The 17,632-nt window shown below is 39.6% G+C and overlaps 4 protein-coding genes across 10 annotated transcripts in view; 3 read left to right on the top strand and 1 right to left on the bottom strand.

The window, feature by feature from the left end:
• Window positions 1-17,632, top strand: part of Pde1c (Phosphodiesterase 1c) — a 93,938-nt gene that overhangs the window by 65,398 nt on the left and 10,908 nt on the right. For 3 of the 7 annotated variants that reach the window (XM_064679049.1, XM_064679045.1, XM_064679048.1), the window contains exons 2-6: window positions 7,404-7,646; window positions 9,175-9,709; window positions 10,654-10,767; window positions 11,201-11,263; window positions 12,705-13,193. In XM_064679049.1, the coding sequence (XP_064535119.1) occupies window positions 7,404-7,646; window positions 9,175-9,709; window positions 10,654-10,767; window positions 11,201-11,263; window positions 12,705-13,193 (1,444 nt within the window). The remainder of the gene's footprint in view (window positions 1-7,403; window positions 7,647-9,174; window positions 9,710-10,653; window positions 10,768-11,200; window positions 11,264-12,704; window positions 13,194-17,632) is intronic. The other 4 variants (XM_064679052.1, XM_064679051.1, XM_064679047.1 and 1 more) reach the window with 3 other exon arrangements.
• On the top strand, window positions 845-1,299 carry LOC135426127 (serine protease inhibitor Kazal-type 1). Its single transcript, XM_064679123.1, has one exon. It carries the CDS (start codon window positions 973-975, stop codon window positions 1,207-1,209), a length of 237 nt encoding a protein of 78 aa, XP_064535193.1. The 5' UTR covers window positions 845-972; the 3' UTR covers window positions 1,210-1,299.
• On the bottom strand, window positions 4,816-5,141 carry LOC135426094 (thrombin inhibitor rhodniin-like). Its single transcript, XM_064679082.1, has one exon. It carries the CDS (start codon window positions 5,115-5,117, stop codon window positions 4,899-4,901), a length of 219 nt encoding a protein of 72 aa, XP_064535152.1. The 5' UTR covers window positions 5,118-5,141; the 3' UTR covers window positions 4,816-4,898.
• esc (extra sexcombs) lies at window positions 13,914-15,681 on the top strand. The gene is made up of 4 exons (XM_064679054.1): window positions 13,914-14,102; window positions 14,170-14,303; window positions 14,359-14,530; window positions 14,598-15,681. Exons 1-4 carry the CDS (start codon window positions 14,043-14,045, stop codon window positions 15,507-15,509), a joined length of 1,278 nt encoding a protein of 425 aa, XP_064535124.1. The 5' UTR covers window positions 13,914-14,042; the 3' UTR covers window positions 15,510-15,681.

Below are 17,632 nucleotides of genomic sequence, written 5' to 3'. Positions count from 1 at the left end.
ATTGAAGTGAGTGCCTGTGCAAATAACACCCCGAGCTGGCGAACTACTATTTTACCCCAATTACTTTTGCCACCTGCCGATTATCAAGGGCTCAGAATAATCGCCTCGCCAAGCGCTAGGCGCAGCACCTTTAAAAGGTGGCCCTGCTGATAAGAAGAGAGAGAGCGTGTGCTGATTAATACTAGAGATGGGCGCGTGTCGCGCTTTTCGTGCGTACTCACGCACGAGCAAACAAGAATCTATCTAACATAAAACGTGAAATATCAAAAATGTAGTAAGAAAGTAATTAATGCAGTCAAAACTCGTCTCACAGCGCAATTACCGATTAAATCAGAAAAAAGAGTTTGCGACTTTAGGAAACCTCTATTTTTGCATTTTGTGGAGGCGTGAGCAAAATTTTTAGTCCGAGAAATTCATAAGTAGTCTACCTGATTTAAAATCTAGATCAGAATGTGTTGGAGATATTGGAGATATATAAACGAGCACATATCACAAGTATGAAATCCTAAGCATTACTGCGTTAACCAAAGTTTGTTACCACGCAATACGCAATGGTGCGTCAATATATCGGCACGTTCCCATCTCGAAGACAAAAATAAGCACGCGAGAGAGCTTTCAAAATTCCTAATAGTTGGCAACGCGGAAAAATTTGAACGCAACAGCTTTAAAGCATTTGCAAAAGCGTGTCTGGTTGGAGCATAAACAGAACGCAACAATAAAATGAGCCAATAAATTATTAAGCATATAATATATATTTGAAAGAAAAGAGTAAGCTTAATTTTTCTATTGAATGAACCAAATACACACAAAAATAATAATATTTAAAAAAAAAAGTCAAGCTACAAAGCACGCGCGATAAGATAAGGCCCATACATAAAATCGAGCCAATGGAACTGGCCCACTCAAAACAAAAAATCACACTGCCAGTATCAATATTGAGTAGCTTGTGGATTAACCTGCACACAAAACACAATGAAATTTAATTTGCTTTTGGCTCTGTGCCTGCTTCTGGCTGCATTTGTAAGCGGCGAGCAGGAGGAGGATAAACTGGAGGTACCCAGAAGGATCTGCCCGTGCCCACGCAATTACGATCCGGTCTGTGCCAGCAATTTGATCTCCTACCCGAATCGCTGTCTATACGATTGTGCGCGTCGCGAGTTGGAGCGTGCTGGACGCAACTTGGATTTGCTAAGATCAGGAAATTGCTAAGCCGAATTCTTTCACATTTGTCAATATAAAACCATTTAAAAACATTTAAAATTTCTTCAAATAAAATAATTTTGTTCAATTGTGAATCAACTGAGCTGAATCATCAATGGGGAAATATATGTGTATATGTGTAATATTGTCGCTTATCAGTAAGCCCATTTCAAGTGCCGATTGATAGCAACAGCCTTTATCTGGCCAAAGTATAAACAGCTATAAATCAGATGACAATGCGCTCAAAGTTAAGGGTTGGCTACCGTGAACCATTGATTCCGCTTAAAATGAACTGTTTCCCCTCCAAATATATAAGAGGTTCATATGTAGGCAAAGTTAGGCTAGCATATAGAAAGTAAAAAGCATACACGAACAAAAGTATTTTCTGGTGAATTTCTTAATTAAATTTGTACAATTTTATCAAGTTATAGGTGAATAAATCGATAAAGATATCCTGATAAGCAAATGAGTATTTTTACAAGAACCTGCATTTCGACCCATTGTTCCTATGGTAGCCCGATCTGGCCGGCTTGAAAAATGTACTGCAGCAGAAAAAGACGGATCTATGCAATGCTTCTAGACGATAAGAACAGACAGGCGGAAAATAGACAGACGGACATGGCTATTCAGCTTGGCTGTTAATTCTGATCAAGAATATATAATTGATTGGGTCAAAGATGTCTTCTCCAATGCGTTATGCATTTCTTTGGCAGTCTTATAATACCCTCTACGTAGGTATAAACATTTTTATGTATTTAGAGATACTTTGCTAGATGATGAGCGAAAGATCAAAATAAATAATTCTTTTACCATTGAAATCCATTTACATACATTTGTTTAACTTTGACAATTTTTTTTATTTTTTGGGCAATCGGAAATATTTCACAAATAAATATTACAAACTTAAGCTGGTAATTTTTTGGAACCTGTTAACTATGCTATGTCAGCCCTGCTATAATATTATTGTTTATATTGGCACATATGAATATCAGCTAGCCACTTGCGTAAATAAATCCAAGGCAATACTTTTACAATTGCAATGTTAGTTTTTAATTTATTTGCTTTTAAGCTCAGTTTTATGAATCTGCGACATATTTAGTGCACAAGGAAGGTTACCGCTAGTTATTACTACCACAGCCAAAAGATTAGATAAGATACACTTTATCCTTAGAAAATTATCCGCTATAAGGATGATTAGGGTTAGGGAATGCTTATACATGTAAACGAGAAGCGAAAATAAGATGCCAAATTCGAAAAAGTAACTTGGCTATTATAAATCGAAATACATAAAAAACAAGCAATATTTCAGATCCAGCTGACAAATGCACTAACATTCATTTTTTTAACCAAAATCTGATTTAAAATAACATTAAAAAATCGCCAATTTCTTAATCAACTAGCATGTGCAAAACAAATCTTAAATATATATACATACATACACACATATATACATACACACATACATACATACATGCATACATACATACATACATACATACATACACACATACATACGTACATACATACATACATACATACATACATACATACATACATACCTACATACCTACATACCTACATACCTACATACCTACATACCTACATACCTACATACCTACATACCTACATACCTACATACCTACATACCTACATACCTACATACCTACATACCTACAAACCTACAAACCTACAAACATACGCCTCCTGCTCCGCCCCCTTGGTGCTCCTCCGGCTCCTCAGCTTCCAGTTTGAAGCCGCCTGCGCCTAATTCATAGGTGAAGCCTGCAAGCCTTACCTGCACTTTTGAGAATCGAGGAGGAGGGCAGCTTTAATAAATACGTTTTCTTATTTAATTTTGCAGCGCAACAAGACAAATTGGTCTGCTTTTGATATTTTATAAGAAATTTTACTATATAGACATACATACATACATACATACATACATACATATATACATACATGCATACATAAACACATACACGCATTCATACATTCATTCATTTGAACATGCATGGATGTGTATACACAGGCATACATTCATATATTCATACATGCATAGATACATACATACATATGTATATAAATACATATATACAAAATCAATTTGGCATCTAAATCTGGCAACATTATTGTTGGTCAAATTCATGTAAAATGGTATCTTAAAATAAATAAATAAATAACTCGGTCAAAATTCCACCGATTTTCATAAGGGTTGGCTCGTTGTTAATGGTTTGGCCTCTAGATCAATTTGGCATCTAAATCTGGCAACATTATTTTTGGTCAAAATTCATGTAAAAATAGTACCCTCAAATATCCTATATAGACATAGGCAAAATTTCTCACTCCATATCTCGATCAAGTCTTATCCGATTTCCAGGAGCTTTAGCTCTTTGCTTATTTATTTTATACGTACCACGGACAAGGCTGGGGTATACCCGCTAGAAAATCTATTCAGCTCTACAATAAAAAATGTGACGTAGTTCCTTGACCAAGCCGAAAATAAATTTTTGAATTTTGCTCAACTTTTAACAAGGTCCTGTTTTTATTACCGACAAATTGCGACGCTTCGCAGTTTTAATGACGCAATCCAGCAGGCAGCGATTATAGTAGATGACATTGTTGCTGCCACAAACCTACTCCTTGGTTTCTGGACATTTACAAACCAGCTCAATATCTCCAGTGGACTGGGTCACCCAACCTAATAGGCAGACAGCGATGAGAGCTAGGAGACGCATGTTGCTTTCAACCCGAAGGAGAGTTAGTTTCGATAAATCGTTTAATATTCTTGATAAAGCGCCATTGAATGTCTGAGCAGGTGTATAAATAAACGTATGTCAAGTGAAACCAAATTACCATATAATAGGAAAAACTAAATGGCCTGTCTGTAGACATTTATTTTCAAACACTTAATGAACATGCCGAAAGAGCAATAGGCAAACCAAATCTTAGAGACTATTTACTACAGAATATCTTGTAGTTGAAAGAAATTTGTAATCATGAATGTTATGAGGTGTGACTAGCCTTTCGACAAAAGAATTGTTATTTACATTCTGCGTCATATATGTAAAAATAATTAAAGACATTTGGAAGACGTTCAAAGACTGACTTGACTGGGAGTATCCAAAACCACTTGACTGTAGATGCTGAATATGAATATACATAATCAGTCGAAATGGTCACAGATGCCTGCTTACGTTTTTCAAAATAACCTTTTCACAAAAGTCACAGTATCTGCTAATCGATCGAACGAAGAACTTCTTTATTCAATGTACAATGTACATATATTTGTAGCTAAGTTTGCCTGACGTCCCCTTTGCAAAATAATAACGCAGTCATCTTGATAAAAACTTCCTGTGCATATAAGTCAATCGGATGTTAACTTTAGTTTGAATAAACTTTAGAATCGCAGCAATTGCAAATGAAGTATTCATATTATTTATTTGAGTATTTTGTATATAAACGTCATGCTGTTTGCTCAGTTTGTTGAAATTTTGGCTTCAACTCACCCAGCCCTGGCATAAAAATGTTATTATCAACTAGAATAATCAAAAAGAAAAATGTGCGAACAATTGATTAAACAAAACTCAGCAAAATCAACAAGTGACACGTGTCCAGTTTGCAATACTCGTAAAAATGTTTATTTCTCTTGAAGCTTCAGTTAAATTAGCATTATCCCATATCCGATATGGTTAAAGAATCTAGCAGGGTCCACTTCTGGCTTGAGCCAGTGAGCGGCCTTGACGAGTGGCACGCTTAGCGGCACAGCGCAGCTCACAGGGATTGGGATAGGTGGTGCCATCGGTGCCACAGACCTGCTCCAAATTGCGGGGACAGGCACAGATCTCCTCCTGATCGGCGGCAGCGGTGAGCGCGAACAAGGCCAACAGGCAGACGGCGATAAGAGCGAGGAAACGCATGATGATGATTAGAGCTGGGCGACTGGTTAGACAAGACTGAAGTTTCACACAGTCGCTGGCATTGTTTTATATTCGAATAGATAAAAGCCAAACACTCAACAACAGCAACTCAGCAAGCTGTCAGCCGTAAAGCCGTTTGGCTGAACAATCCAACGTCAATAATTAGGTGTAGAATAATTTGGAAAACAAAATCAGACAAAATATATTCAGCAAATTGTCGTGACATTTGACACCTTTCAATTGTAAACTATAAATAAACGATTGTCAATTGATTCTATTGTATAATCTGTTCAGCGTAGCGTATGCGCAATATGCAAACAATAATATTCTAGAAGTGCCTGCCATTGCTCAGAGCTTTTCTGAACACAATTTTGTAGCAGCTGTTGGCTTACGTCAATATGGTCCTAGCTGCCTGTAAAAGCTTTTAAGTCAAAGGACTGCCAACCAATGCAAATGGGGAGAGCACAAAAATATATATCAAAGAAGGTATTTTAACCTTAAATAAAACCAAAATTCAAAATATATATACACATTAAACATACTAACATTATTTAGCCTGATAGTAACAAGAAATTTGGGTAAGAAACAGTAACCTATTCGACTAGGAGACCCCCAAACCTTATACTATCAATAACATAAGCAGGCTGGCCGGGACAAGCTTTGCCATAAAATGACTTACTATGCGTTTTTATCCATATTCAATGGGCTTGGGTTATAATTTAAGAGTAAAGCATTGATAAAGAATGCATACGAATTCATTAGATATATTAATTTGGCACGTGAAGATATACAAATTACATTCGCAAAAGACCCCAAAATTGAGGCTTCAAAACTATTCGAGAAGCTATATATCACATTTGGTAACTTAAGTTTCTTCAAGTTAATTAATAGTCAAAAAATTAAACAGGATTTCGATCGATTGAAACGTTGCAAGTTATCGATCATTTAAAATGAACTCGATTACAACTTCGGCAAAATTTCTTTAGCACAGCTCCATTATACCCTTCTTACACATTTTCAATGGTTTCCAAGTCTATGTATAATCGATATATGTACATACATTTTGATAATTTTAATCAGTGAATAGTAAGTAATGAGTCATTAAAAAAACAAATAAAATAATTTTGAAATAATTAAAACGAGTGGAACTGATAAGCTATAAATATATATTAAACTGCATTGAAATGTCTGGGAAAGAAAAAAAACTTGTAGAATATAAAAATATTTATAATTATGTTATATTTATTATAAGATGAAATCTTATCACTTGTGAATATATTCAGATTTGTCTCAAGATAAGTTTTATGCTGTTCCAACTGCGCGAATTAATTATTTTAAAGCTTATATTTAGTAGCACACTAGTTTTAAGCTCGTATTTAAAGTCAAGGTGAAATTGTACAGCGTATAAAGTATATCTGACCTCTAATACAAAATATCTTCAAACAAAACCAGCTATGGAAGACAATTAAATAATCCAAATAAAATAACATTTTCAAATAAAAAATATTATTAATAATCTAGAGTCGTGAGCAAAGTCTGTGATGATATAACCGGAAGGTCCTTGAAATAACCAGGCAGATAACCTGTTAAATTGTGCTGCTTATACCTTGTTGTTTTTAGTCGTTGAACTCGAGCTAGATAGCTTGAAATTTAGTTAAACAAGTCACTAAAAATTTAAGCATTTAATACCAATTACTGTACTTTACCAACTGGACATGTAAAATTAAAAAGGGCAATATATATTTTAAAGCCCTAAATATATTTTTTAAAAATTTATTTGTAAACAAAAACTTAAAAATTGTGTATTCATTAAAGAATTGAAACAATTTGTTTATAAAGGAACTTAGAATGTTTGTGACGGCAAACTGGCGCTGGTTACAGGGTAGCTCCCAGTTGGGCACTTTCTTGATATGTTCAAATCGATTGTATTCAACCTATGCCATAAGCTCAGCTCAGCAACATACATAGTCATAATTTTGTCGTATTATCCTTATGCAAAGCTTATACAATAGCGTATACCCTTTTATACCTTCGGGCTATGCGATATAACAATACAAACTGTACCCAAGTTCGCACCCAAAAAAAAGGGCTTATTTATGTAAGGCGCATTTAAAGGCCTTTGGGCACTCAGAAATGTATGTGTATACATAGAAATGTACATGTTAGCAGGGCTATTTTGGGACCTGTTGAAAGGCCGTTCGTATACTAACACATAAGCGAATGAAATTTAAGAAAGGAAAAACAATTTCTAAAGGCTTTTTGCATATATTTTTTTGATGCTTACAGTTGCCAGCACGCCGGAGACTCTGCCAAGTAAACGTGAGGAGGCCAACGCCGGCGCAGGTGGCAGCAACAGCAGTGCGGGCAGCAGTGGCAGCAGCGGTATTGGAGCTGCGGCAAGCGGTGCTGGTGGTGCAGCATCAACGTCAGGCGGTGCCACTGAGCCAAATAACGGCGCACAGAGCCCCACAATCTGTGAGCTGAGCAGCAGCGGCGGCGCCAATGCGACAATAAATGGTCAAGTGGCAAGTAAGTAAACATTTCTCATAACAAGACATGGGTTGAAACAAGGGGCGTGGCTAGCTGTTACTGTCCGGAGGTCAACAATTTCATTTCCAAGTGGAAGCGAATGCATTCCTGCATAATTCAAAACCGTCAGCTGCAAGCAAAGCTTTTACGGATGTAGCCTTAAAGCACGCCCCCTACAGCCCCTACAGCCCCTACAGCCCCTACTCAGTTCCGCCCTCTCACCTGCGCGGGACAGGGGCAACATTCGGGGTACACTTTGTGTAGCTTTTGATTTTTGGCTTGCTGAGCTCATTAAAAACGTGAAGAGTAGCTAGTAAAAGTAACATAAAACATTTTGCCAGCCCCAAGCTTGAAAGTTAAGATCCGAGACCTGAAACTGGAGGCGCGATAAGCAGACAACAAGAGCAGCTCCTGAAACGATACCGTTAAGCGGAGGAATCTCGAGTGTAACATACATTTAAGTGCTGCATAAAAGCGAATTTTATGTTAGTGGAAGCAGCTACTGCTCCAGCTGAAGGAGATGGAGGTGGAGGTTTTCCCTACCTCCCTTTGCCGGCGGCGCTTGCACTGCCAAAATAAATGGAATGCAGTTAACAGACCAATGGGGTTGCCTTGTTGTCGTTGTCTTTGCCGGCTGCCAAGTTCGCCTCAAGAACTCAGGCACTCGAGATTTTCCCTTTGTTTTGGCCATGCTTATAGCTTATAGCTGTTATTCTCAACGCGTTGAGCTTAGCAAATAGATAAATCTTTTGCAATTTACTCGCTCGCAGCTAAGCATTCACTTCGATTTGCTTTTGCTAGTTAAAGGATGTGCGAGGACGTGCCAGGAGCAGCCAGCTGAAGGAGCCAACTCACCGGGTCGCTCGTTTAGCAGTTACATTTGCGCTTCGGGTTTAACTAAATGAAAAATTGTATGCCACGATGGCTTAAAGCCATTCTATAAATTGTTTACTTATTCTGAAGCATTTGGCTTGTAGGGCTTATGGATACAACTGCGTGTCAATAGAAATACTATTCGAATATTTATTAATATTCATTTCATATATGCAGGTAGATATTACATCGTCTACCAACTAGTCCTTAGTTCATAAACCATCCTGATGGAACTTGGCATAGATCCGTCCTTTCTTTTGGCAGTCTGTACAAATAAAAATTCGCAATACTCTTTTTAAAAGTATTATTTTCATCATTCGTATTCTTCTTGTTTTTATTATAGTTATTAGTCAAATTTTTTTAGCTTTATACTTCTAATATTTTGACTATTCTATAGTCAACATAAATCGAATGTTATCATTTTTTGCTTTCTGTAGTTTCTGTTTACACTCATTTGTGCTGCCTTTTTGATTTTGTTTTGTTCGTTGAATTTAAATTTAGGTTCAACTAATTTTTGGGCTTGGGCAAACTAAATTTAGTTTATGCTTCAGTAAATCGAAGTGTGTTTTGTCCAAGTGTCAACACATTTAGATGAAAGCAATCTAACCCATCTCACACTACTAACTGTCTTCGGTTTGTTGCTGTTTTTTTGCAGAACACGGCTCACTTACTATTGTACGGCGCTCGAATAGTCGCAAGAGCTTCTCACAGGCCGACGCACAATCTCAATCGATCGCCTCGCCCTCGGCGGCCAGCATTAGCTTCTTCCAGACACCACTTAGTGAGCCGCTCGCCGAGCGCCTTAGTGCTAGGGGCAGCAACGGAAGCGCATCCTCTACGGCCGCTGACAAACGCGCGGTAGATAGTCGCACTGAGAGCACGTCGAGGGGTCCGAACTCTGCCGGCAAAATGCAGCCCTCGTCGCCAAATCAAACGAATTTCGTAACCGATACGCCGCACATACCGTCGGTAACCGAGCGACCCACCTACGATCTCAGGATAAGTCGCGATACCATCGATTATCAAAATTCCATTAGCGGTCCAGTTGGTTCAATATTCAATCCACTTGTCGATCAATCGTCGCAGCGATCGTTAGAATCGGGCTCAAATATTTCGGTCGCCGATGCATGGGAAACGGAAACTTTGCCGCCTGTCGATACGCCAGATGCTCTCAACAAGGCAGCTGTCAGGTGAGTTCACGTATTCATACATATTCATACATATATTCTAATCTTAGCTATTTCAATAAATATCACGCGTCTGTCTGTCTGATCCACTTTTATATCACACGACACAATCCAACCAATAAAATGCTTAATTCTGTCATATTAAAACATAAATAGAAAATAAATATAATTAACATGTTCTATTTTTGAACTATAAAGATTTAGGTGTGGTCTAGCCGCGAGTGACCCAAAATCCAAATACTCTCTAACATAATACATTGTTTTTTCTGACCTACGAACCGACTGATCGTAATAGCTATAAAACTGAAATATTTAGTAGCTTCCCTATGCATCAATCTCTTGGTTGTGTCAAAGGTTCTACGGACGAAGTTTCAAGATTCGTCCGGAAAATACATTTCAAATTTTGAAAAGTACTTCTCCTGGGTGGAAAATGGAATTTAAAAGTTGTATGACCTAATGCTTAATTTAAAACTTATTTTCAAATATAAATTCAGAAGAGGGGATCAAGTGGACAAGAGAGTAAGGTCTAAAATGTGAATAAAAGCGTTAATAGTAATTCCCTTAAGCCAAAGATATAGAAAGCACTATAACCGCACGCTTACCTAAGATTCGACTCCGCACTTCGGTTTTGAAAATTAAAATTTCGTATGTTTCTGACCCGATAGCCAAAATTTCTGGTACAGAGTATAAAAAGTATGCAACAAAATTTTAATGCGCTGTAAATATACAAAACAAAAACTAATTAATTTAAGAAACGAACAAGAAATGTTTGTAATAGGTTTGCTTTTTAAAATGTTTTCGAAATCAATTCAACACTAATTTTAACATCTACTATTCCGGATAGTCGCAACAATAAGTATAAGCACAGATATATATTGAAAGTTTCCCTAATTCTCTAATTCGCATCAGTCCCAAAACAAATAGTAATCGTTTTTCCCCCTTTGCAGAATACGCAGTCTGCTGCGACGCATGGATCATGAGGCTGTCGCCTACGAGGATATGCAGCGCAATCTGCACTATGCGGCGCGTGTCCTGGAAGCAGTTTTCATAGACGAGTCAAGGTAGGTGCAAGTAATGTGTGTGTGTTGTTTTTGTACAGGACTTGAAGCTGTTTGCACTATTTTCTAACCAAAATCTAACCACGAACCGGCCAATAATTTGCTGGCGCTTTCGGGGATCGTACAAGCTATTGGTTCAGGCTTTAGCGTATTAGTAGGTTTCTCCGTATAGTGCTGCGTAGCTCGAACCTTAAGATAATTGAATTTATATTCGGATTGCACACAAAGGCAAGCTTCAAACCAGTTTCATGAGTTGTGTATTCCATCGGAGCTGTTACATACATACATACTATATACATTTATCATTATGAACTATCTATCACATACTTAGCTAACGACAAATTCTTTTTTCTTATTGTTTTCCGTTAACAACTTTCACACGTTTTATATATATATATTTTTTTTTCTTTTTATATATGTGTTTGTGTTTGAGCAGAAGCCCCACGTCAGGTAAAAGTAAATTGGGGCGGATTGCGTCTTCATCCGTTGAGAGCGAAGAGTAAGTCTTTATAGAGCAAACTTCAAAATTGGTTTGTCGTTAACTTTGTTAATTTTTTAACTCTCTCTCCCCTCTAAACCCCAACGCGCGCTCATTTAAACTAAAAACTTACCCAACTACCACAACTACTATTCTATTCATATCATCCCACTCTATCTCTCTCTCTCTCTCTATCTTATTCCTTAACTCTCTTGTTAACTCTTTAACTTTCTATCTCTCATACGTTGTAGTGCTATTTTCTGTTCTAATGTCAGTTAAACTGACTATACTCTACAATTATTGCCTTGTTTTACAGAATCGCAGCAAAGTTTATCATCGCCATTTCATCATGGTCTCATCTATCTCATACTATACACAAAATAAGTGTCATTTAATACAGAGAACGCGTGTATTTTAGCTAGTCTAGTCCAATTTACTACAATATGTTATTTACTACTGCGAATCGTGTGATATTCAAATGCAATCAGCACCGTATTATTGAAGAACTGTCTCACTCTATCTCTCTTTCAAATTCAACTAAGTTAACTCTCGGTGTATTTTTAATTGATGTCTCTACCTAGTATTTTTGAAGAGTTGGTCCTCTCGTGTTCGCCAGATGACATCTGTCTTCGAATCATCTGCCTTTACATTTCTTTACTCGTTACTCGCTAAACATAACTCGTTACTCTACGCTTGCTATAAAACCACAAATCTCTACGAATTATGTACTTTTTGGAAAAGTTTTCCCATACCTTTTTACATTTATTTTGTTAAGCCGAAAAGAGCATTTTGTTGCGCACACTGCATAATTATTGACCTCAGAAGGCCAAACTTTCAATTAAAAGCCCAAATTCCCAATGTGCCTGCCACTCGCAGTGCACATTTATTATGGGCTCTGGGCTCCATTTTACAGATACATTGTGTCTGGCTGCATTCGCCATAAATTATTCACAACATCATGACACGATTGTTCGATTTACATAACCAAGTGTGGGTGGCACACATGGGTGGGTCAACAGCAAACAAAGTTTCGCTCTCAACTCGCCCGACAGTCAAAATATGCAACACTTTTTGCCAGCATTGACCCAACGACCTGTCGAACACTGTTTGCTTGGCGACGAGTGTTTGTGTCCGTGTGCTTCTCGTAGCTTTGCTCAACTAATCCACTCGCTTTAATTGACTTAAACCCCAGCAAAAAAAAAAAAAAACAAAAAAAAAAAAATACAATAAAACAAAAACTGATGTTCTATTTATTTTTTCTTTCTATTGCCAACCATATTTTGAAAATTCACATAAAATCATGAAAATAAAAACTAAAAATATTATAAATGAACACGAATATGCCAAACAACGAACCGTACCATAATTTGTTGTCTGTACCGGTTCGCTTTTACTCACTGCCAACTGCTGTGCAAAAAAACACTTGACCACATCCCGACCAACTACGCTCCGGCCCAAACAGCGATGCTGCCAGCAAGCGCTGCGATGGCAACTGCAAGAATCTCAACAACAACAACAAAAACAGTAGCTGCAGCCTGCACTCAGCGGCGGCGGAGGAGACAACGCCATCGGCAACTGACTCCGAAAATCAGACGAGTATCGAGAGCCGCACAAATGACGTTCCCCTTACTCCGAAAAGTGGACTAATAGGGCCGCCGGCAGCCTCTGACACTCAGGACTTGGTGGTAGGCAAAACACTTGAAACTGTCGCCGAATCCGTGCAAGAGGAGCAAACGCCAGCGGCCACAGCAACAACAGCGACGACAACAATGACGACGACGACGACAACAACAACAACAACTACAACAACAGAACCAAGCGATGCAACAAGCGGCGCTGCCGCGGGTCAAAGTGTTTCCAGCAGTAGCAGTTGCAGTAATAAAGCGACCGTTCAGCGACAAAGACGCCTGCGCACACCAGTCTGGGCGAGATCAATGTCGACGAATAAAACGTACTTGCAAATGGTTTATACTGCATAAATTAGCGTAATTTTGTATGCATTTTCAGTTATTGTACAATATTTAACGTTTAAGTTGCCTTTTACGTTGTTACGTTACGTTAACCAACACAGATACAACAACAACAAAAACCAAACAACAACAATTAGAAAACGTTCTGTCTCTGTCTGTCTTTCTCAACTATATCCAACTTCTGTCTGTATACTACTTGATACTTGTCTGCGTTTCCTTTCTACTTGCTGTATATATTGACTTGATACTGTCCCTTATTACACGTATATCACTTTAACTTTGTAAATAAATATGAATCCACTTTTTGTACATCCATTTTATTCCCTCTTTCTACGCTCTCTGTAATACCTTGACCCTTTGTGTTGCATTTTGTACACTCTTAAATAAGTAAATACATACATTTGGAACATGCATATTTGTAAATTTTTGTTCACAGTTAATATTATGGCATGTGATTGTCCTCTCCATATTTTTTCAATGTTTTCACAAAACTAATAATTGTTCAATTGGCTTGCGCATGTGTAAACTAAGTTCGCGCGTTTTTTATCGAGGAAGGTATCGAAACTATTGGGCTGGGGCTAATTTAATTTTCACGCGATGTGTACATTATCGACACTCAGAGCGCAACTATCGATATCGCATATGTTGATTAACAGCGCAATGTTATACAATATACCAGCGCTATACCGATCGCGTGGTGGCAACGCTGCGCGTGTATCTTGCCGCCAAAAGTGTAGGAAAACACTCGTGTTGTTGCTCAAATTTCTTGCAAACAAGATTAATTGTTTATTATCGTTTGGCTGTGTGTACCGAGTTTGTGTTAAAGTGTCATGAGCAGCGAAAAAGTGAAAAACGACAACGAGCCAGATGACTCGGACGATTCGTGCGGCGTAAGTTGAAAATGCAAATGGCAGCAGAATTAATAGCAACAATTTCCGCACACCGCAACACATGCAGGACGAATCGGCTAGCTTTACCACAAATAGCACCACATCACGAAGCAAATCGCCGGCATCCAGCACTCGCAGCAAACGACGCGGCCGGCGCAGTCACAAATCAAAGCCAAAAAGCGGCGCGGCCTATAAATACGAGTAAGTTGCACTCCAAAGAAATTAATGCTCAAGTTGATGCAAAATCTACTTCAAGCACACATGTAAAGGAGAACCACGGTGCAAACATATTTGGCGTGTCGTTCAACACGTTGCTCGGCAAGGACGAGCCGCAGGTGTTTGCCACAGCGGGCAGCAATCGTTGCACCGTTTACGAGTGTCCACGCAAGGGCGGCTTGACGCTGCTGCACTGCTATGCAGATCCGGATGTAAGTAGCAGTCATTTGCCCGAAACTAGACTTGCTGTACCAATGCCAAATTTTACATTAATGCCAGCCCGATGAGGTCTTTTACACCTGCGCCTGGTCATACGACTTAAAATCGTCTGCCCCGCTGCTTGCCGCCGCTGGTTACCGCGGGGTCATACGCGTCATTGACATTGAACAGAACGAGGCGGTGGGGAACTACATTGGTCATGGCCAGGCGATCAATGAACTCAAATTTCATCCACACAAGCTGCAGCTGCTACTCTCTGGTAGCAAGGATCATGCCATACGTTTGTGGAATATACAGACGCATGTCTGCATAGCAATTTTTGGCGGTGTTGAGGGTCACCGCGATGAGGTGCTTTCCATTGATTTTAATATGCGCGGCGATCGCATTGTAAGCAGCGGCATGGATCATTCACTCAAGCTATGGTGCCTTAATACCCAGGAGTTTCAACACAAGATTGAGCTGTCACAAACGTTCAGCCAAGAGAAATCGACTCTGCCGTTTCCCACAATTACTAAGCACTTTCCGGACTTTTCAACGCGTGATATACATCGCAATTATGTGGACTGTGTGCAGTGGTTCGGCAATTTTGTGCTTTCCAAGTCCTGCGAGAATGCCATCGTCTGCTGGAAGCCTGGCCAACTGCATCAGAGCTTTGAGCAGCTAAAGCCCAGTGATTCCTCCTGCACCATTATCGCCGAGTTCGAATACGATGAATGTGAGATATGGTTTGTGCGGTTCGGTTTCAATCCCTGGCAAAAGGTCATCGCTTTGGGCAATCAGCAGGGCAAAGTCTATGTGTGGGAGATGGATCCTAGTGATCCGGAAGGCGCACACATGACTACGCTGCACAATTTGCGGAGCGTCGCCACCGTGCGTCAGATAGCCTTTTCGCGGGATGCCAGCGTGTTGGTCTATGTGTGCGATGATGCAACCGTCTGGCGCTGGAATCGACGACATGCAGCCGCTCTTTAAGAACCGCATTCATAGATACAGACACACCACAACCAAATCTCACGTGGCCAAAATCAAGGCACAACGTGAATATTTGTGCCTAGTTCCTAGTATTAACTTGTTAGTCCTTTCCTCAAATAAACCAATTATCTTATTATGGTAGGTTTTGTGAATTAAAGATTATTTCTTTTAAGCCTTTATAAAAAATTACTCCGTGCATCGCGTTACCTGCTACCTTACTCAGGGCTAAAAATATACCGTAGAATCAAAACAATCCGGAGACCCACATTCGACTCGTTGTAACATCTTCACATTACCATTGATATCACTTAAGTATAGCATAGCCATCGCGAACATAACGTAAATCTCCATTACACGTGACCTTCCCATTAGTAATTTAATTCACCCAGCAACCCACCTAGTAAGTAGTCCGCCAGGTAATTGAAAACGCAGTCAACTGCATCCACCGATATCCGGAGAGGCAAAGCAATCGCAACCAACGCCATTTTCCACTGACTGCAAAACATAATTAGTGTGCAGCTTAAACGCGTTGGGGTGGCTTTAAGGGCGGCGCTCAGAATCTGTCCCCAGTTGGCCATTTCCTAATCGGGTCGCAGAGCAAACGGTGGCACAACAAACGAGCTGCAATTGACCGCCATTTATATGCGTTGCTGCACTTCGAGCAGCGCTGCAGCGAAAGAGATGAGTGAAATAAATACGACGAAATTGAAACTGCCAACAAAGACTCGACTCGGTTCAAGCAGGCAAGAGCCTTAACAGCTCCCATCGGACCTATTACGCAGCAAAGTCCCACAACGATCCGTATGCTCTTGCAGCAAAGAGAACATGTGGAAAAGTATGATTAGTTTGAAAAATTTGACTTTTTTAATACGTATAGCAATTCTGTAATGTAATGAAATGTAACCTCTGGATTTTAAATTATTCCTGATATACGAGCTGTGCTTATAAATGAAATTGTGCAAACATGAAAATGCCAAACTAAATGTATATTTGATAAGCTTGTCATTTAAATACTGCTGCAAGAGTATTAAATGCGTTGTCGAGGCAAATATTTACTTACTCATTGTCTTTTTGCATCTCCTTTGTTCAACGTTCGTTGCGCCTGCACAGTGGTGACATTGTTGTTGTGTTGTTTGAAATCCTGCCAAGCAGCAGCCACTGTCCAGCCCCAGAGCGCGCCATTTGGATGTGAGTAATTGGCCGCGTTTGGCGGCGACGGCACATTTGGTTGCCATTGGTATTTTGTTGTCAATTGAGTTTTAGCCTTGGCACGCAAAGTCATCGAATGGTCGGGATTGGGCGAGTGCCGCTCATTGCCCGACTAATCCCAGACATTTACCACTATTCTTTTTAATTGGTTGCACACTGTCGGCTGTCCGGAGAGCTTATCCCTCACTACAGATCGTCTAGCGGTGCGACGTTGCCGTCATTTGTTTCGTAACGTTAACAGTTGATTTCTTTGTTGATTGTTTATCGTTGATGTCGTTGTTGTTGTTGTTTTCATTTAGATGCAACTCATCCACCCAGTCTTTATCGTCCTCCACTGATACCGTTTGTCGCAGCAGCTCCACGCATGTGCTCCGATATGCCCGACATAGCATAATCAGCATCAACGATAGCAACAGCAGTAAACGAATCATACGCTCGCGGTTTGTCCTTACTCTCTCTCTCTCTCTCTCTGTCTCACTCACTCACTCAATCTCCTTCTAGCGGGGTCTGTATTATTTTGTTGCTGCACTCGTCAAAAATACAATTACCCGCACCCGCACCGCAACAGAGCACCATAACAGTCATTCCACAATGATTTGTGTCTTTCAACTCTCTCGCACTCTATTACTAAGCACTTGTCGGCCAAAAATTAATCAAGCTACCGCCGCAGGACAAGTCACTTGTGGGGCGTCTCCAGTCACTAGAATTCCGTGTTAAACATGTGCGGATGACACCAAAAATTAGTTTAGCATGTCATTTGTCGGCGCGGTCGAAGCGCCGACATTGCCACCGGGCTCAAAAATCTTCGTTTAACGGCATTCCCTAAGCCGCTGGCGGTGCGAGTAGGCCTAATGTTCCGTTAGCTGTTAAAAGCGAAACATAATACATACCCATTTACAAAATATGAAAATGGA

Source organism: Drosophila montana, unplaced genomic scaffold (assembly GCF_035044405.1).
Source record: "Drosophila montana isolate Dmon_TW-CO22-7 unplaced genomic scaffold, ASM3504440v1 contig_1964_1, whole genome shotgun sequence".
Taxonomy (NCBI): domain Eukaryota; kingdom Metazoa; phylum Arthropoda; class Insecta; order Diptera; family Drosophilidae; genus Drosophila; species Drosophila montana.
Note: the sequence above shows the minus strand (reverse complement) of the source record. Positions and strands in the feature narration are given on the sequence as shown.

Excerpts from the sequence above, each read along its gene's own strand:
- esc (XM_064679054.1), top strand. The coding sequence starts at position 14,043 with ATGAGCAGCGAAAAAGTGAAAAACGACAACGAGCCAGATGACTCGGAC. Across the intron at positions 14,304-14,358 it reads GGCGCGGCCTATAAATACGA|CACACATGTAAAGGAGAACC; the intron begins GTAAGTTGCACT and ends ATCTACTTCAAG. Across the intron at positions 14,531-14,597 it reads ACTGCTATGCAGATCCGGAT|CCCGATGAGGTCTTTTACAC; the intron begins GTAAGTAGCAGT and ends CATTAATGCCAG.
- LOC135426127 (XM_064679123.1), top strand. The coding sequence starts at position 973 with ATGAAATTTAATTTGCTTTTGGCTCTGTGCCTGCTTCTGGCTGCATTT.
- LOC135426094 (XM_064679082.1), bottom strand. The coding sequence starts at position 5,117 with ATGCGTTTCCTCGCTCTTATCGCCGTCTGCCTGTTGGCCTTGTTCGCG.